Source organism: Mobula birostris, chromosome 5 (assembly GCF_030028105.1).
Source record: "Mobula birostris isolate sMobBir1 chromosome 5, sMobBir1.hap1, whole genome shotgun sequence".
NCBI lineage: Eukaryota > Metazoa > Chordata > Chondrichthyes > Myliobatiformes > Myliobatidae > Mobula > Mobula birostris.
The window spans coordinates 103,895,626-103,922,956 of record NC_092374.1 but is presented as its reverse complement, the minus strand read 5'-3'; the positions used below and the strand labels follow the sequence as shown (position 1 = coordinate 103,922,956).

Sequence of the window (27,331 nt, the reverse complement as noted above, 5' to 3'; positions counted from 1 at the left end):
GTTGTGGCTTCACCAGTACCTATAACAGTTGGAGTATAACCTCCCTGCTCTCAAATTCAATCCCTCAAGCAATGAAGGCCAACATTCCATTTGCCTTCTTGATAGCCTGCTGCACCTGCAAACCAACCTTTTGTGCCAAGGTGCCACACATGCAGCTGGTTAACAAGCTATGAGCCCATGGTATTACAGGAAGGATTCTAGCATGGATAAAGCAGAGGCTGACTGGCAGGAGGCAAAGAGTGGGAATAAAGGGATTCTTTTCTGGCCAACTGCCAGTGACTAGTAGTGGTTTTTTATGAGACTAATTCCTTTTATGTTATATGTCAATAATTTAGATGATGGAAGTGATGGCTTTGTTGCAAGGTTTGGGACAATATGAAGATAGGTGGAGGGGCAAGTAGTTTTGAGGAAGTAGAGAGGCTATGGAAAGACTTAGACAGATTAGGAAATGGCAGATGGAATACAGTGTTGGTTATGGTTATGCACTTTGATAGAAGAAATTAAAGGGTTGACTATTTCCTAAATGGAGGGAAAATACGTACAAAAAACCTGAGGTGCAAAGAAAAATTGGAAGTCCTAAATTGTGCAGGATTTCCTAAAGGTTAATTTGCAGGTTGATCCTGTGATGAGGAATGCAAATATGATGTGAGCATTCATTTCACAAGGACTAGAATATAAAAGCAGGGATGTAATGTTGAAACTTTATAGAGCACCAGTGAGGCCTCACTTGGAGTATTGTGAACAAGTGATCCTTTTGGCAGACATGCTGAAACTGGAGAGAGTTCAGAGGAGGTTAACGAAAATAATTTCAGGATTGAATGGCTTGTCATATGAAGAGTGTTTGATGGCTCTGGGCCTGTATTCACTAGAATTCAGAAGAATGAGGAGTGTCCTCATTGGAACCGATCGAATAGTGAAAGGCCTTGGCAGAGTGGATGTGGAGGATGTTTCCTATGATGGTAGAGACTAAGACTAGAGGACATAGCCTCAGAGTAAAGTGGTGAATCTGAGGAATTCTTTGCCACAGGCATCTGTGAAGGTCAAGTCTTTATGTATATTTAAGGTGAGTTTGATAGGTTCTCGATTGATCAGGGCATGAAGGGATACAGGGAGATGGCAGGAGGTTGGAGCTGAGAGGAAAATTGGATCAGCCATGATGAAATGGCGGAGCAGACTCGATGGACCAAATGGCCTAATTCCACGCCCGTATCTTCATGATCTTAATTCCCAGAGTTCTAAACACTGGAATTACCTCCTCAAGCTTCTCTGATCCTTACTTTCTCCTTCCTCCTTAATACACGTGTTAAAAATTTACTTGCTTGATCAATATTTAGTGATTGAGTAAAAGTATAATTGATTGGAAGAACTTAGCAGGTCAATCACTTTACCTCAATGATCTGTTTTAATCACTTGATCCTTCCCAGTCCTCACAGGATCACTTTACCCACTTTAATTCAGATACCTGTCCTGATATCTTTTATGTGACCCAGAATAATTTCTTGTTATTTGGGAAACTTCTTGTGAAATTGTGATCAGAGACCCTGTACAAATAGAGTCTTGTTGATCAGTGCTCAAGTTGCTTCGCTGAGGAGGAATGAGAGCATTGTGAGTAGTTCAAATTAATTTATTATCAAAGTACATTTGTACATATAATGTCACCATATACTACAAAATTAATTTTCTTGCAGGCATTTACATGAATATATAGAAATACAATAGAATTTATGAAAAATGGTACAAATATCCAACTGCAAATCATGCAAATAATTTTTTTTAAATTTAAACAGATAATACTGAGTTGTAGAATCCTTGAAAGTGAGTCTGTGGGTTATGGAGTAAGTTCATGCTTAAATTCAACTACAGTGCGCCCACAAAACATATATCACACACAGCACATTAAAATATATTAGCACAAGTTAATAAAATATAATTAAGAGTGTATGTCGTGCGCTAAACAGTAAACAGCTCACTTTCCTTGTGATGAGACCTTAGTGGTGGTAGGGTAGTCATCAGTCTCACAGCCTGTGCAAGTAGCTGTTACCAGTCTGGCAGTCCTGGTCCTGATGCTCCTGTACCTCCTCCCTGACAGTAGTAAGTCAAAGAGATTGTCGGGATCGTCAACGCTGCTTGGGGCCCTTCGTATATAGTGCTCCCAGTAACTGCCACAAGTCAATGGGAATGAGACCCCACTGATCTGGCAGCTTGTACCACACTTCGTAGGGTTCTGTGGTCCAATACTTTGCAACTTCCGTACCACACTTTGAAGCAACCAGAAAGGACATCCTCGATGGTGCTCCAGTAGAATAACTCTATTAGAATGGGGGCAGGGAGCCTTGCATGCCTCAATCTCCTCATGAAGTGTAGGCGTTGTTGCACCTTCTTGACTAATGAGGAGTTGTAGATGTAGGTTAGATCATCCGTTATGTGCACACCAAGTAATTTTGTGCTCTCCATACTCTATCCACAGCAGAGCCATTGATATTCAATGGAGAGTCGTCGTCCTTTACCTTCTCTTTTGTCTAGTCCACTTTGAGACTTCAGTTGTCGTACTCACACCATTTGACAAACCTTCGGACCTTCTCTCTGTGTGCCGAGTCATCACTGTTGCTGAGGAGGCCAGTCACTGCAATATCATCAGTCTTGATGACGTGGTTTGAGCTGGATCTGGCAGTGCAGTTGTGGGTCAGCAGAACGAACAGTAGTGGGCTGAGCCCATAGTCCTTTGGTGCATGATGCAGGTTGAGGTGCTGCTGCCAACTCGAACTGACTGGGCTGGGCTGAGTGCAGTTATCCAAAATTGAAGTAGCGGATGCATTTGTTGTAATTTTCAAAAAGCTCTTTTAGATCTTCAAACAGTTCCAATGGATTGAAGATAGTTAAAATAAGGAGGTAAACAGTAAACAGGGAAGTATAGACTGGTTACCCTAACATTTATCACTGCACACAAGGTGAGAGTCCACTGTAAAAGATATAATAGCACTTGGAAAACTGACAGCAAAAAGTCAACATAGATTTCTTTCTTTCTTTTTCAATCTTTTTATTAGTTTCATCATAATAAACATACCATAATATTGATACAAAGTTATTGGGAATACATTGTTAACATATAGTTAAATATAGGCCCAGTTGACACGAGTGTTAAATCTCCAAATTATATAGGGTACAGATGAATGATATAAAACAAAAAAAAATCTTTTTAAAAAATCATGAAAAAGAAAAAAGAACAAAAATATATCCCCCCCAAAAAAACTAACCTAATGGTTCCTTTTTTATGATGTTACATAACAGCTCATGTCTTTTTTTTTCTTAGTTTAGTTGATTAACATAGATTTATAAAAAGTAGATAATGTTCAACAAACAGCAGGATATTATTTTGAGGATGGAACTTAGAGAAGAAAAGATGCATATGGTGTCCAGGTTCCAGGCTAGGGAGTTCACGATAAGGTACCTACATGGATCAGGGGCAGGTTGGCAACCAGGATGCAAAGATTTGGAATAAGCATGTCCTCTCTCCCAAGTTGCAGGTAGTGATAGTGAAGTGTAACAAACATCAGTGTTTAGACCCCAGATAACCTTCATAAAATTATGAGGGGTGCAGATAAGTGAATGTGTACAGTTTATTCCTGCAGAATCAAAAACTGGAAGGCATAAGTTTAAGGTAAATGAGGAGAGATTTAACAAGAATCTGTGGAACAACGTTTTTCCCACAGAGTAGCTAGTACATGGAATGAACTGCTGGAGGAAATGGTTGAACTACTACTATGTCGACTCAGGTCTAGAGGGCCGGCATCGGGCAGATGGCAAATGGTTGAAGCAGGTATATTAATAACATTTAAAAAAGTACTTGGACAATTACATGAGTAAGAAAGGTTTAGAGGGGTATAGGGCAAACATAAAAATGTACTGGGTAGGTTAATTGGTCATTGTAAATTGCCCTGTAGTTAAGTTGGGGTTAATTCGGGGTTGGTGGGGCAGTGCGGTTCGAAAAGCCTATTCCACTCTGCATCTCCAAATAAAAACTCATAAATAAATAAAATAGTCCCTGGTAGAGACCTGTTGGTTTATTGATACAAGTTCAAATTCTATCATGACAGCAGGAGTAAACAAATATAGTTCATTAACTGATCAGTCATAAACAGACTATTGGTAATGATATCTAGGACATTACTGCGTTCCCACGTAATAATAGCTAGGACATTACTGCATTCCCATGTAATGATAACTAGGACATTACTGCATTCCCATGTAATGATAGCTAGGACATTACTGCGTTTCCATGTAATGATAGCTAGGACATTACTGCGTTCCCACGTAATGATAGCTAGGACATTACTGCATTCCCATGTAATGATAGCTAGGACATTACTGCATTTCCATGTAATGATAGCTACGACATTACTGCTTTGGCATTGAAAATCTTCTAAGTCGGAGATTTGCTGTGCAGGCATAATTTGTGTGGAAAGGCTTCCTCTCAACTGACTCAATTCCAAGTTCAAAGTTCAGAGTAAATTTATTTTCAAAGTACCATACACAACTCTGAGATTCAATTTCTTGCAGGCAATCACAGTAAATACAAGAAACACAATAAAATCAATGAAAAACCACACCTAACAGAACAGACAAACAATCAATCTGCAAACGACAACAAAATGTGCAAATACTAAAAGATAATAGATTGATAGATAGATAAATAAATAAATAGATAAATCAATAAATAAGCAAACAGGTCATCAAGCAAACAATAAATGTTGAGGAGTAGAGATGAAGAGTCCTTGGAAGTGAGTCCATAGGTTGCAGGAAGAATTCATGATGAGGCAAGTGAAGGTGTTCCCTCTGGTACTAGAGCCTGCTGGTTAAGGGATAAAAAATGTACATGAACATGTTCACGTGGGCCCTGAGGCTTCAGTACTACCTTCCTGATGGTAGTACCAAGAAGGGAGCATGGTGGGAGTCCTTGATGATGGATGATGATCTCCTGCGACAGTGCTCCATGTAGCTGTGCACAATGACGGGCGAGGGCTTCAGCTGCCGTGGACTGGGCTGTAACCTTTACTTTTTGTAGGCTTTTCCATTCAAGGGCAAGGATGCATTCAATTTAGCAAACCATTACAAGGTTGTCTGTGCTGTTTGTGTGAGCCAAGAGATTTCCGTGACAAATTTCATGCCAATTACATTTTTAACCAAGCCATCCTTATCTTTTGTACTTAAATTTAATGAGACAACACAAGGTGTTATGCATTCATCATAGCAATATATTTTGTACTTGTAGCTGTACAATAATGCATGCACACTCACAACATTCAGAAAGCCAGTGTTTATATAGATCACAGTTCACAGAGGAGGCTGCACATAAATGATGATATCAAGTAGCTTATATCCAATCTCAGATGCTTCCACGACACTGTCTGTGGCTATAAGAGGTTCCAGTCATTTTCTCATTCAATACATCTGGATTAGCTGAAGTAACTATTAATCATTTAGGAGCACAATCATATTTAAAGGACCAACCAGCCTTTTTCGTTGATTTAGGAAGAAATTCCATTTTCCTTCTTTTGGGCTATCAATAATAACAGGAGAGGAGTGTAAAAAATACTAAATGGATGATTTTTGAAAGTTTAAAGGCATTATATTTTTCATCTTATATCACTAGTCTGTGTGCTATTGAAATGTAGCCTCCAGTTTCCAACATGATTAAGCCCATTCAACTAACAGTCTAACCATCATCCAGAGTGGGAAGTGTATTTGAAGGTAAGTAACTTGGGGGTAAGGAAATTGGACAGATTAGATTTCCTTACAGAGAGTGGGCATGGGACCAATATCCTTCAGTCCATCATATCCATAACAAGTACTGTGCACCTAACAATGCTAATCTATTCTCTGGCTGGGCATACAGCTTTCGGTTCCTTTGTGATTCCAGTGATTGACAAGCTATTTTCTTAAAGATTGTGAGAATCTCTGCTTCCACCCTCCTGTCAGTCAATGCATCACAAATTTCAATCACTGTGGTTGGACTGTTTTTTAAATTCCCATCAAAACTTCTGACACCTTCAGTGCAACACAGTGTAAGAATCTCCCAAACTTGAGTCCTCTATCTCATATAAAAACAATGGCAGCAAATTCATAAGATTGCTAACACATTTATTCCTCTTTAGGTCCCAGATTATCCACTAGTTTATCAGCATTTTCCATTCTTTTGTTATCACAGGTCCAGACACCTGGCTAACCGCCGATGTTCAAGTAAGTAACAACATCCTACTCAAGGAATACCACACCACCAGGTTCAGGAACAGTTATTACCCTTCAACTATCACACTCTTGAACCAAGGGTTGTAACTTCACTGGCCCCATCACTGAACTATTCCCACAACCTATGGACTCACGTTCAAGTACTCTTCATCTCATGTCCTTGATATTTTTTTTTCTTCTTCTTCTTCTTCTTCTTATTTCTTCTTATATTTGCATAGATTGTTGTTTTTTTGCACATTGATTGTCCTATTGGGTGCAGTCTTTTATTGATTCTATAGTTTTTCTTATATTTACTGTGAATGCCTGCAAGAAAATGAATCTTAGGGTTGTATATGGTGACATATTATATTTTGATAATAAATTTACTTGGAGTTTTGAAACTTGATTATCAAGGATAGGGAGCTGTTTTTGATCTTGCTTTCAAATTAATTTCACAAATAGAAAAAAATCCACGGATCAAAGTTGATTAGGACAACAGGAAAACTTACGTTCATTTTTCAGGACGCATCTATTTTTCTAATATACAAATTTAAGAAGCGCATTCATAAATGTTATCAGTAGTATAGTATTCTCTTTATTTCCTATTATCTCATTCATCTTATCGCACAACAAAGGATGTTTGTTTTGCAAAACCCAATAAGATTGCTATTTTATTAGGTTGTATATTAATTTTAAGTGCTTTAGAAATTGTTGAAAAAACTGACTTCCAGAACTGTTCCAATATAGAACAAGACCAAAACATATGTGTCAGTATGGCTATCTCAGTTTTACATCTATCACAATAACTATCAACATTAGAAACGATTTTAGAAAGTCTCTCCTTCGTCAAATGATAATGGTGTACAATTTTAAATCGAATCAATGAATGGCTAGCACAAATTGAAGGAGAGTTAACCAACTTCAAAATCCACGTCTAATCCTCCATCATGAAAGTCAAATTAAGTTCCTTTTCCCAATCCTGTTTAATCTTAGATAAAGGACACTTATCCCATTGTAATAATAAATTATAAATTCTTCCAATAGAACCCTTGATCGAAGGGTTCATACTCATAATAGTATCTAACAGGTCAGCCTCCAATATGTAAGGAAAATTACTTAATATTTTTGTAAAAAAATGCCTAACTTGAAGGTATTGCAGAAAGTGTGAGTATGAAAGAGAATATTTATCAATTAATTGTTCAAAATACATTAATCTACCAACCTAAAAAATTAACTGTGCTTTTTGGAATAATTCCTCAAAATATTCACGGTATTTCTGTGTGTGACCAACATGTTACTGCATTTGTTACATTGATAGCTAGGAGGGCCATTTTGTTGAAGTGGAAGGATACATCAGCTCCCACCTTGTCACAATGGTTCTCTCAAGTGATGCTATGTCTTAGTTTGGAGAAAATTAGAAGTCAAACCTTTGAACCTTTATTTGATTTTGAGAAAAGATGGGGCTCATTTGCTCGTTATTATCATTTAAGCTAATTGATAGATTTTTTCCACATCTAATTGTAAATTTTTTGGTATATTTTCTTTTCTTGCTGGCGGTTTGATGTTTATTTTTGAAGCTTTTTGTATGACGCATGGCTCCGGGGTTGTACAGCTAATGGGTTTTTCCCCCACTTTTTCTGCTTAGTAGGTTTTTTCTGTTATCACAATTTTTTTTCAATCTTTAGGATAATGTCTTTTTTGAGACATTGTAAGGGATGTTACTTCAATGTACTCATGTTATTTCTTTTGTATATAATAACAATAAAAAGCATTGAAAAGAAAGAAAAGATTGCTATTTTAACCTTTCAGATGCAGAATTAAAACCTTGAAAGGACTGTCAAATTTGGACTCCATCTTTGAAAAAGCTGACATTATTGTCTTTTCACACACTTATAAAATGCCTGTTTAATGAATCCCACAGATTATTTGTCCTGTGATATCTTTACCTATTGATGGTGGTGAGCCACATTATGTCGTAATTGTGCACTACTGTAGTATAGTGGTTAGAGCAATGATATTATCGTTTGCGGCATCGTAGTTCAGAGTTCAATCCCAGTACATGTCTGTACATCCTCCCCATGAAATGCATGGGCTTTACCTGGGTGATCCAGTTTCCACGCACAATCCATAGATGTATCAGGAATATTAACTGGTCATTGTAATTTGTCATTAAGTTGGGGTAATTCAGGGATTGTTGGGTGGCATGACTTGAAGGGCAGGATGGGCCTATTCTGCACTGTACCTTTAAATAAAAAATAAAATAAATAAAGTGAAAGAACAGTCAAATTTGGATTGAGAAGATTGTCTTTTCACACACTTATAAAATGCCTGCTAAATGAACCCTGCAGATTAACTGTCCTGAACACTCTTATAGTGATATCTTGGTTGCTTACTAATTGTGGTGAGCAACATCATGCTATAGTTCCTTCTCTACTTCAGAAATTGATAAATTAATATTTTATTTAAATTGTTTTGATTTGCAGTAGTGCAGGATTTCCTAGGAGTTGTGGAATGGAGTGAATAAAAAGATGGGTTTGAGCATTGATATGATGCCTCAAAAATATGGAATAGTTCAGCTATGTTTTGACTAATTCATTGATAAGATGCTGATCAAAGTCAATAAAACGCATTCCGATTTAGGTCTCAAAACCGTTAGACCTGCAAACAACTCTTCAACTCCACCCCTAACAATGTGTTTTTGACAACTTTATTAAACACCTCCTCCCAAGTAACAACTTCTTGAAAAATCACCATGAATTCTGACCATGAATTTGGTTTAGTGAACAGAGCGGTGGACCCCTCTGCTGATATTTGGAGGAAAACACACAGAGGATGCAGAGGGGGATCACAAGGGCGAGGAAAGAGGACCGGGTCGAGACAACAGAGACTTATGGGGAAGAGGAGTTCGGTGGGTAATAAAATGGACGAGTTCACGGCGCTAGCCAGGAGTCAGAGAACATTTCAGGAGTGCAGTGTTATGTGTTTCACTGGAACGGGGCTGCACGAGGACATACCCGACCAAAACTTTTCCATGGAGGGCTTCCAGACCGTTTGGGCTGACCGGAAGTGCACTGAGAGCGGTAAGCATAAAGGAGTTGGGGGCTTGCTGTTCTGCTTAACAATGGATGGTGCAATCCTGGTCATATTACGATCCAGGGACATATTTGTAGACCGGATATTGAACTTTTTGCTGTTGGACTCCGGCCATATTCCACCAAAATACAACACTGGGCATCACGGGAGGTTGTTCCTGCCTGTGGCCATCGAACTTTGTAGCTCCTCCCGTGGAGGGTCAGACACCCTAAGCCAATAGGCTGGTCCTGGACTTATTTCCATCTGGCATAGTTTGCATATTGTTGTTTGATTGTTTGTGGTTTTTGTATTGCTATATTTATGCTCTATTCTTGGTTGGTGTGGCTGCAACAAAACCCAATTTCCCTCGAGATCAATAAAGTATATCTATCTATCTATCTATCTAGAGATTAGTGGCGTTGTTGACAGTGTGGAAGATGGTCTTTATTTATTTTTTATTAAAGTATAGCACAGAATAGACCCTTCAGGCCCTTAGAGCCACGCCCCTCAACAACCCCTGATATAACGTAGCCATATCATGGGACAATTTACAATGACCAATCCACCTATTAATCTAGTCTTTGGACTGTGGGAGGAAATTAGAGCATGCAGAGAAAACCTACATGTTCCACAGTGCAGTACACAGTACAGACCCTTACTGATGATGTCAGAATTGAACTCTGAACGCTGACACCCCGAGCTTTAATAGTATTGAGGCACAGAGGGACATTGATGTGTTGGGGAACAGAGCTACAAAATGGAAGATGGAGTGTAATCCAGATAAATGTGAGGTAATGGAATTTGGAAATACCAAAATGAGGCTTGAATTGAAACAACGGATAGGAATGTGCTTGGGATCCCTGAGAAACAGCAATCTTGGTGTGTATGTCCACAGATCCTCAAAGGTGACGATGCAGACAGATAACAGGACTAAGACAGCATACGGGAAGCCTGCCTTCATTATTTGAGGCACTGCATACAACAGCAAGGAAGATGACCTCCAAATTTATCAAACATTAGTTAGACCACAAGCTGGCGTGTTGCATGCAGTCCTGATCACCACATTATCAAAAGGATGGGATAGTACTGGAGCAGGTGCAGGGTAAATCTGCCAGGACGTTGTCTGGAATGGTACATTTTAGTTACGGGGAAAAGCTGAAGAGGTTGGGACTGCTTTCCCTGGAGTGGAGATGGTTAAAGGGGTGACCACCACTAGGAAAATGAAATTATAAGGGAAAAGAATTGTCAGACTCCAGAAGTTTTTTTTTACACTTATCAGTTGTGAATAAAACTATAGGACTTAAATTTAGGTCAAAGGGCAAAAGATTCAGAGGGAATTTTTTTCTTAGAGATACAGCCTAGTAATAGGCCCATCCAACTTAACAAGCCCACACCACCCAGTTACACCCATGTGGCCAATTAACCTGCTAACTCATAGGTCTATTGAAAGTGGGAGGAACCCTGAGCATCTGAGGCAGACCTGGGGAGAACACACAAGCGCCTTACAGACAGCAGTGGGAAGGGTATATTTTTCACTCAGACTGACAAGAATCTGGATTGCACTGCTAGAGAGCATGTGGAAGTAGGATCACAGATAGCATTTAAGGTATATATAGATGCGCATTTGAATGCCTGGCCATTGAAAGCCATGGGCCAAGAGCTGGGAGATAGGATGAACAAGGATGGTGCTCACAGGTGAGCCTGAATGTGGTAGGTGAAAGGGTCTGTTCCCATTCTGTATAATGTTCCCGCTCCACCCCACCTCACCCCCTCACACAAAATAAGACTAACGCACCCTTAAAAGATAAGTGACAGGAAGCTCCTAATCCACGCACAATGGGACCTGTGATTAATCACCTAAGGTCAACCTTGGCAGAATTCGATCAGGCGCATGAATTCAAAAGGTGAAAATTTTGATTTCCAAGTTTTCGCTCAGATCTTTAGCACTAATTTTACTCAAGCATTCATGAGGTGGGACAACAAACAAAAACATTGTTAGTCCATACTTGTGCACCAAATGCAGAGTTCCATAGAAAATGTAGACTTGGGTAAAGTAATTGTGCTAGGTTGTTCAATCTGTTCTGCCTTATGGTTAAGACTCACTTTGTAATTTTATGTCCATCTGCTGCCCGCTCCATTAGTTTTAGAGAGGGTGCCAGATGGAATTACTTGAGGTGCCATCTGTCATAACCAGTGATATACTGAAGGTGCCTACCCTCCATTGACAGCTCTAAGCTATTGCTCTGGCTGTCTTAGGAGAGTCCATAATTCCTTCACCCATCCATCCCTGTAAAGACTAATGTCTTGAAGTAAGGAAATTGTAAAGGAAGCAAGTGAAACTTGATCCAACAAAATAATAAGATTGGGGAAGTTATTCAGAAATCAATCGAAATTTCCCTGTTTTCACTGCAAAGCTGTCATAGAAACATAGACAGAGACATAGAAAAACATACAGCACAATACAGGCCCTTCAGCCCACAAAGCTGTGCTGAACATGTCCCTACCTTAGAACTACCCAGGCTTTACCAATAGCCCTCTATTTTCCTAAGCTCCATGCAGCCATCCAGGAGTCTCTTAAAAGACCCTATCATTTCCGCCTCCACCACTGCCGCCAGCAGCCCATTCCACGCACTCACCACTCACTGCGTAAAAAACCTACCCCTGACATCTCCTCTGTACCTACTTCGAAGCACCTTAAAACTGTGCCCTCTCATGTTAGCCATCTCAGCCCTGGGAAAAAGCCTCTGAATATCCACGTGGTCAATGCCTCTCATTTTCTTGTACACCTCTATCAGGTCACCTCTCATCCTCCGTCGCTCCAAGGAGAAAAGGCCAATTTCATTCAACCTATTCTCATAAAGCATGCTCCCCAATCCCGGCAACATCCTTGTAAGTCTCCTCTGCACCCTTTCTATGGTTTCCACATCCTTCCTATAGTGAGGTAACCAGAACTGAGCACTGTGCTTATGATAAGAATACTAATGGTTAACATAATGTGAACAGATAAGATTTTGATAAACCAATTGAACCTTTCATATTTAAACAAATTAAGAGCTGAAATAAATGGAAACATTCGAATAATTCCAATTCAGGCCTCCTGTCCCACTTGCTTCATCCCTTCTCTACCTTCCCTTTCTACCTCCTTATTTCCTTATAATAGAAAAAAGGGATTCAATCCCTTGTTTCACTGCTGGCCCTCAGAGCAATCCAATTCCTCACTTATTTCCCTATAATCTATTTTCTCTCATTTGCTCGTTGTGCCACCCTCACTACTTTATTCTCCTGCTGTTTGTCTACAATTTAGAGTAGACAATTAACATACTAGACCATAGAGTTACAAATAAATACAATATGGAACCAAGATATTCAGCCCAATTTGGCCATGCCAACTATAGTGCACACCAAATTAGTCCCACTTGCTCATGTCTAGCCCACTTCCCTCTAAGCTACAGCTGCGCAATAACTGAGATGATCCCATGCACTCAGCCCTTGTTGCCATAGGCTGCAATAAAGAGAGACAAGAAAAATTTTACGAAATGTGAAAGATTTTCTTTGTCGTACTGTATTTCATTATAGCCTTTAATTAATAAATAAAATCAAAAGTAAGTGATTTATCAGTTTTCATTCCAAATATTCATATTATGCATATTAAAAAACCCATTTACGGCTCAGTTTTCAGCCCATGTGAAAATTTCCTGCTCAGAGAAATAGTATGTCCTCATAGCTGGAAAAAAATAGAGGAAATGTTGTCTCTAAATCCCTCCTATCCATGTAGTTGTCCAAAGGTCTTTTAAATATTATCATTCATGGCCCCATCTTTCAGATATGAGGGAAACAAGGGCACCTAAGGTAAATGCACAAGGTGATGAGAGAATGTTAAGACTCCACACTAACATCACCTCAGGTGAGAATCACAGCGGAGTTTCTGGAATTGTGATAAATCTGCAGTGCCCGGAGTGCCAATATGTCTTTCCATAAGATGTAAAAATTCTGGTGGGTGAAGAAAAGCTGAGAAACAGGATTTGTCTTTGGTCACCAGTGACGAATGATATGTTTGTGGTCTTCTGGTGCTGTAGCCCATCCACTTCAGGTTCAACATGTTGTACATTCAGAGATGCTCTTCTGCTCACCACTGTTGTAATGCATCACTGTTACTGTCACCTTCTTGTCAGCTTGAACCAGTCTGGCCATTTGCCTCTGGCCTCACTCATTAACAAGGCATTTCCATCCACAGAACTGACACTTGCTGAATGTTCTTTTTTTATTTTTCACACCATTATCTGTAAACTCTAGAGATTGTTGTTTGTGAAAATCCCAGAAGATCATCAGTTTCTGAGCTACTCAAACTGTCTTATCTGGCACCAACAATCATTCCATGATGAAAGTTGCTTAGATCACATTTCTTCCCATTACTGCTGTTTGGTCTGTGCCATGACCATGTCTGCATGCTTTTAGGCATTGAGTGCTGCCACATGATTGACTGATCAGATATCTGTATTAGTGAGCCTTATAAATTGACCACTGAGTGCATATCAGCCATTGGTTTTACTTGCCTCTGTATATTCCATTTCAAAATGAGTCACTGGGCTAAGTATCAAGAGCTGACAGCTACAATGCCTAATACTCCAATAAGTATTTGTCCCATTGACGTCAGTTCTTCCCCTTCCTCACCCAACAACTGAAACATCCATCCAACTCTGGTGACCGCAGTTTAGGATGGATGTGAAGATCTGTGAGAGTGTGCAGCAAAGGTTTAACAGATTGGTCACATGAATGAGGAATTACAAGTTTAGATTGGAGAACTTTGGGTGGTTCATCTCAGAGAAATTAAAACTGGAATCAGGAGTGAATAAGGTCATGATAGAGAAAGTCAGGAATTGTTTGAGGACATGGGAGAATAGGTTTAAAGATCTGAGCAACAGATACAAGGAGAAAAATGTTTAATATAGTATTTAGGATCTGGAATTCACTGCCTATAAAAGTAATGGAGCAAAACTAGTTGGGGTCTGCAAAATGAAATTGGTTACGACATTTGAGAGAATAATTGCACATGATAAAAGTGAGAGAATAGACTGATAGGATTCACTAGGAATAGGAATAAATTTAATCTGATAAATGGCTTTTTTCTCCACTGTATCAGTTCTAGGATTCAAAGTATTTGGTCATCAGTTCAGATCTTTTCTACAGGCTGGTAAAAGATTTTGTCTGATATTTCTGTTGCATAACATTGCAATATACACCCAACATAAATGCAATTAATAAACAACATGATGCATTTAACAGAAGATTTTTTTAAGTTGCTGCAATGGGAGATTTTTCCAGCAATTTAATGTGTTTTCTAAGCAACAATCTAATTAATGTGAAAATTCAAGAAAGTGGAGGTATTATTTTTTCATTAAGACAAATCCTGAAATTATTTTTGAACTACTCCACACTTCAATAAGCTGGAAATAAAAGCAAGAACACAGCTTACTAGACAGATGTCTCCATTTTATGCTTATTAAGTGATCAGAATTTATTGCAAAATAATCTTTTTGGTGTCTGTTCAAAGAATTCACACAGTTTAGTATAAGTAGTGTCCAGGAAAGAAAATTCCTTTTCAACAGTGCTGTTAATATTACTGACCTGTAGAAGGAATTTGTAATACTTCAATATATTGTATTACCAAATGATTAGCGGGAATGATTAATTCCTTCAATTAATTACTTAACAATTAACTCCTGCCTGAGCAAGGACCTGGGCCTGCTGCAGTTTGCCCACTGCCACAATAGGTCTACAATATCACTGGCTCTCCACTCCACCTTGAACACCAAAAATACCTGTGTCAAGCTGCTGCTGATTTATTGCAGCTCAGCATTCAACACCAACATCTGTTCAGCACGAAACAACAAGCTTCAAAATCTGAGCCTCTGTACCTCACTCTGCAACTGGATCCTTGGCTTCTTCACTGGGGATCACAGTCAGTGCGGATCAGAAAAAAAATCTCATCATTGACAATCGACACAGATACACCTCAAAGATTTACGCTCAGCCTATTTCTCTCTACACTCATGACTGTATGGCTAGGACAACTCAAACACCATCTACAAATTTGTTGACGATACAACTGTTGTAGTAGAATCTCATCTGGTGACAAGGAGGCTGGTAGAGAGGTATTGCAGCAACAACCTTGCACTCAATGTCATAAGACTGAAGAACTGATTGTGGTCAGCAGAAAGGAAATGTCAGGAGGACACATAACAGTCTTCATTGAGGGATCAACAGCAGAAAGGGTGAGCAGTTTCAAGATTCTGGGGTGGGTGCCAATATTTCTGAGGAACTAACCTGCGTCCAACATATTGAGGCAATTATGAAGAAGACACACCAGTGGCTATTTTTTTGGGGAGTTCCAGGAGATATGACATGTCACCAAAGACTCTAGAAAATTACTACAGATTGTACTCTGGAGAGTGTTTTGACTGGTTGCATTTCCAGTTGATAAGAAGTCTCAAATGTGCAGGATCATAACGGTTTGCAGGGGTTTATAGACTCAGCAGCTCTATCATGGGCACTAGCCTCTCCAGTATCAAGGATATTTTCGCTAGGCAATGTCTCAAGAAGGTTGCTTGCAGCATTAACCACCCTCACCATTCCAGGACAAGCCCTCTTCTCATTAATATGATCAGAGAAGAGGTATGATGATGGCATTTGTTTGTCTCACAGGACAATGGAGTGTGCCCTACAGGTCAGTCCATTGTAGAGCTGAAAGATCTCTCCCACAGTCGAAGACAGCCTGTAGTCCCCGTTATCTACACCAACCAGTGAGGCTGTATCACTCGTAACTGCTGCCTCCTACGTTGGTTCTGTCTCTGCGAACAGCGGCACTGGAGTGACCTCTCCAGGTAACAAGCCTGGGCAGAAGTTATGGAGATCCTGGGATGCCCAGTCATTGAGGTTGCCCTCTTGGCCTCATCAGGAGCTGCCATTAGGATGTTCAGTGATATCCAGTCACATTAGGGGCTCCACTCCGGATTTTCTATCTGGTTTACTCCCATAGCCTTTGTCTCTCCTGAGGCTGCCCCACAAGGCAGTGGAGCTGTTTACCTATAGCTGGAGATACGGAGGAGGTACAGGAACCTGAAGAGACATGCTTCTTGCCCTCCGCCATCAGATTTCTGAATGGACCATAAACACTCACTCACTTATTGCACTACTATTTTTATATAGCTTATTGTAACTTATAGCTATGGTATGATAGCGTAGTGGTTAGCGCAACATTCTTACAGCTCAAGGTGTTCTGGAGTTTGAAATTCAATTCCAGCATTGTCTGAACAGAGTTTCCATTTTCCCCGTGAGTTTCCTCCGGATGCTGCGGATTCCTCCTACAGTCCAAAAAATGTACCAGCTAGTAGGTTAATTGGTCATTGTAAATTGTCCTGTGATTAGGCTAGTGTTAAATGGATGGGTTGGTGGGCAGACAGTGAGTTGGGCCAGAGGGGTCTGCTCCATGCTGTATATCTAAATAAATAATAAATTAATGACTTTTTAGTGTATTGTACTCTACTGTTGCCATAAAACAAATCTCATGATGTTGGTGATAATAAATTTGATTCTAATTTTCCAGGTATTGAACATTATGAAACTTCCCATATGGAAGGAGAGTCTAATTAATTTAAATGGAGTTAATTCAGGTGGGTTTCAGACACATCTGTGCAATGCTAAATTTACTGCTTAATTTTTTTTCTCTGTGACATTGATACATTGATCAACTCCCCTGTAGTTTCAATTCTCGTTCTATCACTGCTTAAATACTCAATGTATTTATCAGCAGAAGTCTCAACTATTTCCATATTCTAAGGCAGCCTGTTAGAGCATATTCTGGAGATATGCAATATAGCAAATACTTACTTCAACAGTGATCAGTCTTCAGATCTGAATATGTATTGTAGACAGAATTTACAATACAGAACAATGATCTTCCTGGAACTGCATTTTAAAATAAGGTGGATGATCTTGTCGCACAGTTACAGATTGGCAGGTATGATATTGTGGCCATCACTGAGACGTAGCTAAAGGATACATGTCTCTGGGAACTGAATGTCCAAGGATACACGGTGTATTGGAAGGATAAGCAGGTAGGCAGAGTGGGTGGCGTGGCTTTATTGGTAAGAAATGATATCAAATCATTAGAAAGAGGTGACATAGGATCGGAAGGCGCAGAATCTTTACGGGTTGAGCTAAGAAATCGCAGGGGTAAAAGGACCCTGATGGCAGTTATATACAGGCTTCCAAACAGCTGCAGTGATGTAGACTACAAATTACAACTGGAAATAGAAAAGGCTTGTCAGAGGGGCAGTGCTATGATAATTGTGGAGGATTTTAACATACGAGTGGATTGGGAAAATCAGGTCGGCACTGGATCTCAAGAGAGAGAATTTATAGAATGTTTGCAAGATGGCTTCTTAGAACATCTTGTTGTTGAGCCCACTAGGGGATCAGCTGTACTGGATTGGGTATTGTGTAATGAACCGGAGGTGATTAGAGAGATTGAGGTGAAGGAACCCTTAGGAGACAGTGATCATAACATGATTGAGTTCACTGTGAAATTTGAAAAAGAGATGCCGAAATCCGATGTGTCGGTATTTCAGTGGAGTAAAGGAAATTACAGTGGCATGAGAGAGGAACTGGCCAAAGTTGACTGGAGCAGGAAAAACGGCAGAGCAGCAGTGGCTGGAGTTTATGTGAGAAGTGAAGAAGGTGCAAGACAGATATATTGCAAAAAAGATGAAATTTTCAAATGGAAAAAAGATGCAACCGTGGCTGATAAGAGAAGTCAAAGCCAAAGTTAAAGCAGAGGGCATACAAGGAAGCAAAAATTCATGGGAAGACAGAGGATTGGGAAGTTTTTAAAAGCTTACAAAATGAAACCAAGAAGGTCATTAAGAGGGAAAAGATGAACTATGAAAGGAAGCTAGCAAATAATATCAAAGAGGATACTAAAAGCTTTTTCAAATATATAAAGAGTGAAAGACAGGTGAGAGTAGATATAGGACCGATAGAAAATGATGCTGGAGAAATTGTAATGGGAGATAAGGAGATGGCAGAGGAACTGAATGAGTATTTTGCATCAGTCTTCACTGAGGAAGACATCAGCAGTATACTGGACACTCAAGGGTGGCAGGGAAGAGAAGTGTGCGCAGTCACAATTACGACAGAGAAAGTACTCAGGAAGCTGAATAGTCTAAGGGTAGATAAATCTCCCAGACCAGATGGAATGCACCCTCGTGTTCTGAAGGAAGTAGCTGTGGAGATTGCGGAGGCATTAGCAATGATATTTCAAAAGTCGATAGATTCTGGCATGGTCCCGGAGGACTGGAAGATTGCAAACGTCACTTCGCTATTTAAGAAGGGGGCAAGGAAGCAAAAAGGAAATTATAGACCTGTTAGCTTGACATCGGTAGTTGGGAAGTTGTTGGAGTCGATTGTCAAGGATGAGGTTACAGAGTACCTGGAGGCATATGACAAGATAGGCAGAACTCAGCATGGTTTCCTTAAAGGAAAATCCTGCCTGACAAACCTATGACAATTTTTTGAGGAAATTACAAGTAGGCTAGACAAGGGAGAGCCAGTGGATGTTGTATATTTGAATTTTCAGAAGGCCTTTGACAAGGTGCTAAACATGAGGCTGCTAAAGAAGGTAAGAGCCCATGGAATTATGGGAAAGTTACATACGTGGATAGGGCATTGGCTGATTGGCAGGGAACAGAGAGTGGGAATAAAGGGATCCTATTCTGGTTGGCTGCCGGTTACCAGTGGTGTTCCACAGGGGTCCGTGTTGGGGCCACTTCTTTTTACATTGTACGTCAACCACTTGGATTATGGAGTAAATGGCTTTGTGGCTAAGTTTGCTGATGATACAAAGATAGGTGCAGGGGCCGGTAGTGCTGAGGAAATGGACAGTCTACAGAAAGACTTGGATAGATTGGAAGCATGTGAAAGAATTGGCAAATGAAATACGATTTTGGACAATGAATGGTTATGCACTTTGGCAGAAGAAATAAACGGCAGACTATTAGTTAAGTGGGGAAAGAATTCAAAGTTCTGAGAGGCGACGGGACTTGGGAGTCCTTGTACAGGATACCCTTAAGGTTAACCTCCAGGTGGAGCCGGTGGTGAAGAAGGAGAATGCAATGTTGGCATTCATTTCTAGAGGAATAGAGTATAGGAGCAGGAATGTGATGTTGAGGCTCTATAAGGCACTGTTAAGACCTCACCTGGAGTATCTGGGCAGTTTTGGGCTCCTTATTTAAGAAAGGATGTGCTGACGTTGGAAAGGGTACAGAGAAGATTCACTAGAATGATTCTGGGAATGAGAGGGTTAATGTATCAGGAACATTTGTCCACTCTTGGATTGTATTCCTTGGAGTTTAGAAGAATGAGGAGGGGCCTCATAGAAACATTTCGAATGTTGAAAGGCATGGACAGAGTGGGCGTGGCAAAGTTGTTTCCCATGATGGAGGAAGTCTAGTATGAGAGGGCATGACTTAAGGACTGAAGGGCGCCCATTCAGAACAGAGATGCGAAGAAATTTTTTTAGCCAGTGGGTGGTGAATCTGTAGAATTTGTTGCCACGGGCAGCAGTGGAGGCCAAGTCATTGGGTGTATTTAAGGCAGAGATTGATAGGTATCTGAGTAGCCAGGGCATCAAAGGTTATGGTGAGAAGGCCGGGAGGGGGTGGGACTAAATGGGAGAATGGATCAGCTTATGATAAAATGGCGGAGCAGACCCGATGGGCCGAATGACTGACTTCTGCTCCTTTGTCTTATGTCTTATGGTCTTATGGAAACACCCAATTGACCTGAGATGTCTGCATATACATGAATGCAATCAACACCCCATTGCATGAATACAATGAACCCTCAGTAGTTAACATTCATTTTGGCTGTGTTCGTGGGAAGACCCAGGTATTTGAAAAATTACATGCAACTCAAAAGAAGCATTATGAGCACATTTTAACTATAGAAGTTATTCTTGTTTTTAACTTATAAAAATGTGCTATAATGTTCCCTCCGTCCCTCCCTCTGGCCCCAAGAAAGACTTCTATATCTACCAGCTGATCTACTTGGTGACTTTGTTCACAGTCACAACACAGCCTTTCATCTTTCACTCTCCATGTACACAATGCAAGACATTTGGATATGCTTATCTCCTAACATATCTCAGCATCCATTCATTATATTCCCACACCAACACTGGTTCTCAGTTCAGTAATGTCTCAGAATCACTGAATTATTATGGATCTGAAAGAGGCCATTTCAGCTATCAAGTTCGAAGTTCAAAGCAAATACATTATTAAAGTGCATGTATGCCTCCATTTATATCCCCGAAATTTGCTTCCTTGCTGGTAGAGTACACTTGCCACCCTAATAAACAACCATGACAAGATGTTGGAAAAGAATGATGTGGCCAACTCTGCTAAAGGTTGCAAGAGGATCAAAGAGAATTGAGAGAGTTCTGCATTTTGATTAAATTTTGAGTAATGATTGTTACTTAGAACGTGGAACATTGTACATTACAACACAGTACAGGCTCTTTGACCAACCTTTAAACCTAGTCCCTGATTAAACTAACTCCTCCAACCTACAAATCCCCCACTTTTCTTTCATATACGTAGCTATCTAAGTGTCTCATAAATGACCCTAGTGTATCAGCCTTTACCATCACCTCTGGCAGTGTATTCCAGATACTTAACACTGTGTTTAAAAACATCTGACATCTCCCCTCTCCACGCAGCTGATGAATCCAGAGGAACGGCAGAGACCAATACAGTTTGGCACCAGCAGCATCGTAGGGGTTACATGTTAGCATTGATATCAATGTAGGATCTCCTTAGGGACTCCAGCCCTGAAATTTTCATCAGGATTTACTCCCAAAGTCTTCTCCATGAGTGAGTATAGTTTCAAGACAGCAGAGGTTTGAAATCAGAGTTTTTCTTCTCGTTGGTGGGCTGCCAACCATGCCCAATGAGCCCCATCTACCCTGAAAGATTGGTATTCATGTACCAGTAACCTCTCTTTGTCCCTTCTCCCATTAGTAGAAATGATTCCATCGGGCTTAGTATCTAAGCCACACGTAAAGGTCAGGAGCTTGACTTGGTTGCCAGAGGCTATTTGACAGGCACACCACTGGGAGCATTTGATAGGGAGTGAGAAATCATCCTCAACATTATTTTTCTCTTTTTATATGCTCCTCCCGTGGAGGGTCAGACACCCTGAGCCAATAAGCTGGTCCTGGACTTATTTTCCATCTGGCATAGTTTGCATATTGTTGTTTGATTGTTTGTGGTTTTTGTATTGCTATATTTACACTCTATTCTTGGTTGGTGTGGCTGCAACAAAACCCAATTTCCCTCGAGATCAATAAAGTATATCTATCTATCTATCTATCTAGAGATTAGTGGCGTTGTTGACAGTGTGGAAGATGGTCTTTATTTATTTTTTATTAAAGTATAGCACAGAATAGACCCTTCAGGCCCTTAGAGCCATGCCCCTCAACAACCCCTGATATAACGTAGCCATATCATGGGACAATTTACAATGACCAATCCACCTATTAATCTAGTCTTTGGACTGTGGGAGGAAATTAGAGCATGCAGAGAAAACCTACATGTTCCACAGTGCAGTACACAGTACAGACCCTTCTCACATGGATCCCTTTGAATTAACTTCTTGTAGCCAGAGGATAACCAGCACTCTCTGCTTTTCCTTCTCTTGCAATAAATCCTGCGGCACCTCTAGGACCTTCCCTGCTGCTTCTCATCTACATTGACCACCTTGTCAACATCTTAAAACATACTTTAGACCTTTTAGGTTTAGTGATGGAACATTTAATAGAATGGACAATGAGTTACCACACATTGTCTCATTGATGAGCAGCTTCTGGAACCATTCAGTTCGAGGCCAATACAACCATTATTTCCTATTATTTTCAACATCAACACACACACACACACACACACACACACAGAGCTGGAGGAATGCTCAGCAATTCAGGCAGCATCTGTGGAAGGAAGTAAATAGTCAACATTTCAGGCTGAGACCCTTCATCGGGACTTCCGTCAGTTATTTAGTACTATTATATGTTCTCCATTTGGTGTTTTTGTTTCCAGTGATCATAATACTATTAAGTATCCACAGATTTTCTTCTCTTGCATTAATCTTCAACCAGCTGATTAGACTCCACATGGAATATTGTATTCAGTTCCAGTCACCTCCTTATAAGAAGAATGTAGAAATTTTAGAAAGGGTGCAGGGAAGATTTATCAGGTTGCTGTGTACACTGGAGTGTGTTACTTATGAAGATCGATTAAGCTAGGGTTTTTCTCAAGCAGGAGGATGAAAGGTGATAGAGGTGTAAAAAGATGATAAGCATAGCTAGGGTAGATAATCAGAGACTTTTCCACAGGCAGAAATGGCTAAATTGAAGTAGCATAATTTTAAAGTCATCGGAGGAAAGCATAGGGGGAATGGCAGAAATAAGTTCTTTACACAGATGTGATGGGTGCCTGGAATGTCTTGTCAGGACTGGTGGTAGAGGAAGATAGATTAGGGCCATTTAAGAGACTCATAGATAGGCACATGGATGATAGAAAAATGTGGTTTATGTAGGGGGGCGGAGGGTAGATTAATTGTAGAGTAGGTTGAAAGGTCCATGCAACGTTGTGGGTCCAAGGGCCTGTATTGTGTTAAAATATTCTATGTTCAATGTTCTAGTTGGCATTTGACTCCAAACATAGAATGCTACATTGTGAGCATCCATGATAATATATTCTAGCAAATTTCTCCCTGCATTGTACTCAAGTCTTTCAGACAGTTTTATCCAGGTGTGAATATATAGACATTCTTTTCACTCCCCAGTTTCAAACAACCTTACCAGAATGTGTATCTGAGGTTTGCGTCTCTTGGCCAGATCAATAATATTCACTCCGTTGTAATAGAGGTTTTCAATACAGCCATGAAAATTCTTCCTTTGGTAAGTCACTGACTTTCCTGGAGCTGGAATACCTCCAAAACTGAGCTTTGAAAGAAATCAAGGATAAATAAATAGAGAATGATTATTATGACATTACTTCATAAAATACAATGCCAAACAATAAAGAAAATAATTAGAACTAGTTTGAACAATTCCAAGCCTTTCATATAGCAATTTATTCCCGATCATTAAAGCATCAATCTTCAATTGAAATGCAGCAGCTGAGAGATTTAGAATAATGGGGATATTTCCTTCTGATTGCTAAAAAACTTCCTTTATTAATCTTTTTATTTTGATTGCTAAAAAACTATTAATTCAGTTATTATTCGTGATACCATAGGGTCAAGAAAAAATTCTAAGTCAGATAACTCAATTGTTCCTCAGAATTTTATATTGAGCTGTTATAAAGCCTATAAATAAGTGTTCTTACAGGATAATTCATTTCTGCCTACTAAAAGGTGTGTGTTTAAATCCTAAACTTTGAACTTAGCCTGTTGGTTTTATTGCTAGAACAGTCCAAGAACCATTACTTCATTAGAGTCATTGAGCAATACAGAATGAATACAGGCCCTTCAGCCCAATGAACCAATGCTGACCACAGTACCCACCCAGCTAGTCCAAATTTCCTATGTTTGGCCTTTATCCCCCCAAGCCGCCCCACCCCTCGATTGTTATCCAAGTGCTTCTTAAATGATACTATTGTTCCTGCCTCAACAACATCCCCTGACAGCTCAGTCCATATATTAACCACTCTCAAAGAACAAAACTTGCCCTCAGGTCTTTTTCAAATTTATCCCCTCTCATCCTAAACCTATGCCTCCTCTTTTTGGTCTACTCTACCTGAGCAGCAGACCGTTACCATCCACCCTATCTATGTCTCTCCTAATTATAAACATTATTGTTATTATTACTGGATAGTACACTGCGTATACATCTTCTAAGAATAGGACTCAGTTACTTGTAGCATGTAGAAATATTCTTCCTCTGTCTAAGAGCAAAACCAAAAGATATTTTGCCTCTATTTAGAGTTGTATTTTAAATGAGTCCAAGACATGATTCATAGCTGCATTTTCTGTTTATTAGCCTTTTATCAATTCAATGCAGACACAGTCAAGAGACCGTGAACCAACACAGTGGTCTCTATACTTAGGAAGTGAAGCCTTTGGTTCTATTGTTGGCCTTCGCAAATTTGAACAAACAGCTCTGCTCTGCAGAATAAACCATCTTATACTGCACCCATCTTCTGGCTGTCTTGACATTTTGCTTGTGTTCTACAAGGATGCAGCAAGAAGCCAGGGGGAGGGGTATACATGGTAGCACAGCAGTTAGTGTAACGCTGTTACAGTGCTAGTGAGCCACATTCATTTCATGCCACTGCCTGTTAGGAGTTTGGACGTTCTCTCCATGAAAGTGTGGCTTTCCTCCAGGTGCTCCAGTTTCCCCCCACATCTAAAGATGGATGGTTAGTAAGGTAATTGGTCACACAGGTGTAACTGGGCTTCGCAGGCTCATTAGTTCGAAAAGGCCTGCTACTGTGTTGGACATCTAAATAAATAATTTAAAATAGGAGAGACAGGCCTCCACCTGACCAGCAAGGTTTGGATCGCACTGGACCTTACTGACTGCATGAGGCAATTCCACTCTTTAATGACCTTGGCAGATGGTTTGCTGGTTCCCTGGGCCAACGGTCACTCTGCTGAGCCTCACAACAATCTAGACTCTGGGCTATTTCTGGGTATCTCTAGCGAAATCTCTCTTTAATTTCACTATCCATTTTCCAAGCTGGAGCCTTTCACCCAGTTGGTCAGCTCACCCAGATGCCGTATCTCGAGCACATGGTATCTTCTTAGCATTCAGCTGGACTCCAGAGCCAATGAAAGCATCAAACTGTGGAGCTACTGTGATTTGAAGCTGCTTCTCCAGCTTAGTCTGTAGCTACTCTGGCATGAGCAAACCTTTCATCTGTTTTCAACCACTGCTCAGATGGAAAATAGGCTGTTCCTCGCAGGGCATCCTCTCATTGGTCTAGCCTGACATGGCCTGGGACAGTTGCCAGAAATAGCTCAGCCTTTTCCTGCTGCTGGCCTACTATTCAAGGCCCAGACTTCTACTTCATCTAATATTAATTCAAAATTTACAAAAATCAGAAGAAATTGATAATCCTGCATGTGAAATGTTACGTTGAAACCAAGAGAAAATTCATCATGTCTGCTCTGTGTCTCAGCTGCTCATGATGCAAGAGTCATATTCCAGATCTGAATCACATTGCTGAGAGCAGTTAAAGAAAGATACTCTGATCTGCAGAAAGTGCAGAGGAGGCTCACAAGAATGATCCCAGGAACAAAGGGATTAAATGTATGAAGTGCGTTAGATGGTTTTGTTCTCAATGGAGTTCAGAAGAACAAATGGGGATAGCATTGAAACCGAATAGAGTGAACATGGAGAGGAGGTTTTCATTGGTAGGAGAGTCTACGATCCGGGGGAACAGCCTCAGAGTGGTGAGTTTGAAAAATAAACATTTTTATGCTGATATCCTAGCATTTACCATTTTATTTTTCAGATTACATTTGACTTCACTGTTACCTTTCTTCCAGGAATATCCTTTCACTGATCATCAGCAACCCTCATACTTCTACCCTGGTTAAAACACATGGGTTTTCACACTTTTTCCAGTTATGAAGAAAGTTTTATCAGCCTGAAATGTCACCATCTCCACAAAAGCTGTTTGACATACTGAGTATCTCTAGAGTTCCCCTACACCCCTCACCACCCATTTCAGTTGCTCAGCATCAGCAAGATGCTGTAAGAATTCAGCTGGGCATGCAGTATCTGCTGAAGGAAAAGAACAGTCCGGATAGGGCATGTGACTCAAAAGTTCAAGACGTGTGACGTAATTTTTACAGTTATATAAGGCCTTGATCAGACCCCACTTGGAGTATTGTGTTCAGTTCTGGTCACCACACTACTGGAAGGACGTGGATACTATGGAGAGAGTGCAGAGAAGATTTACAAGGATATTGCTTGGATTGGAGGATGTAGCTTAAGATAATAGATTGAGTGTACTTGGCCTTTTCTCCTCGGAGCGACAGAAGATGCAAAGTGACCTGAAAGAGGTGTATAAGATGATGAGAGGTATTGATTGTGTGAACAGCCGGAAGCTTTTTGCCAGGGCTGAAATGGCTAACACGAAAGGGCATAGTTTTAAGGTGCTTGGAAATAGGTACTGAGGGGATCTCAGGGATCAGTTTTTCACACAGATAGTGGTGGGGGCATGGAATGCACTGCTGGCGGTGATGGTGGAAACGGATACAATAGGATATTTTAAAAGTCTCTTAGATAGGTCCATGGAGCTTACAAGAAACAGAGGGCTATGCACTAGGGAAAATCAAGGCAGTCTCTAGAGTGGGTTACATGGTTGGCACAACATTGTGGGCCGAATGGCGTGTAATGTGCTGTAGATTTCTATGTTCTATGTTTTAAAATATTGACCCGCAGAGTTCTTCCAGCATCTTGAACAGCAAGCACAGTACAAGAGGAACTCAACATGTCAGGAAGCATCAATAAAGGAGAATGAATAGTTGTCATGACACACCAAGACCCTTCATCAAGACTACAAAAGAATGGAGCAGAAGCCAGAACAAGAGGGTTGAGGGGTAAAAGCGTAAAAGTTGGCAGGACAAAGGTAAGACGATTGATGGAGACGATTGGGAGACAGGTACCACTGGAGAAAGAAAGGTCAGGAGATAGGTAAGATTGGGGAGGGGAAGGTCAGGAGATGGGTAAGACTGGAGAGGAGAAGGTCAGGAGAAAGGTCAGACTGGGGAGGGAAAGGTCAGGAGATGTGTAAGATTGGGGAGGGGACGGTCAGGAGATAGGTAAGACTGGGGAGGGAAAGGTCAGGAGATAGGTAAGACTGGGGACATGATGGTCAGGAGAAAGTTAGGACTGGGGACGAGGATGGTCAGGAGATAGTTAACACTGGAGAGGGAAAGGTCAGGAGATAGTTAACATGGAGAGGGAAAG

General features: G+C 40.4%; 1 protein-coding gene across 1 annotated transcript in view; it reads right to left on the bottom strand.

The window, feature by feature from the left end:
• Window positions 1-27,331, bottom strand: part of LOC140198395 (contactin-associated protein-like 5) — a 1,369,276-nt gene that overhangs the window by 792,701 nt on the left and 549,244 nt on the right. Inside the window, exon 8 of the mRNA XM_072259488.1 lies at window positions 23,210-23,353. Coding sequence (XP_072115589.1) covers window positions 23,210-23,353 — 144 coding nt within the window. The remainder of the gene's footprint in view (window positions 1-23,209; window positions 23,354-27,331) is intronic.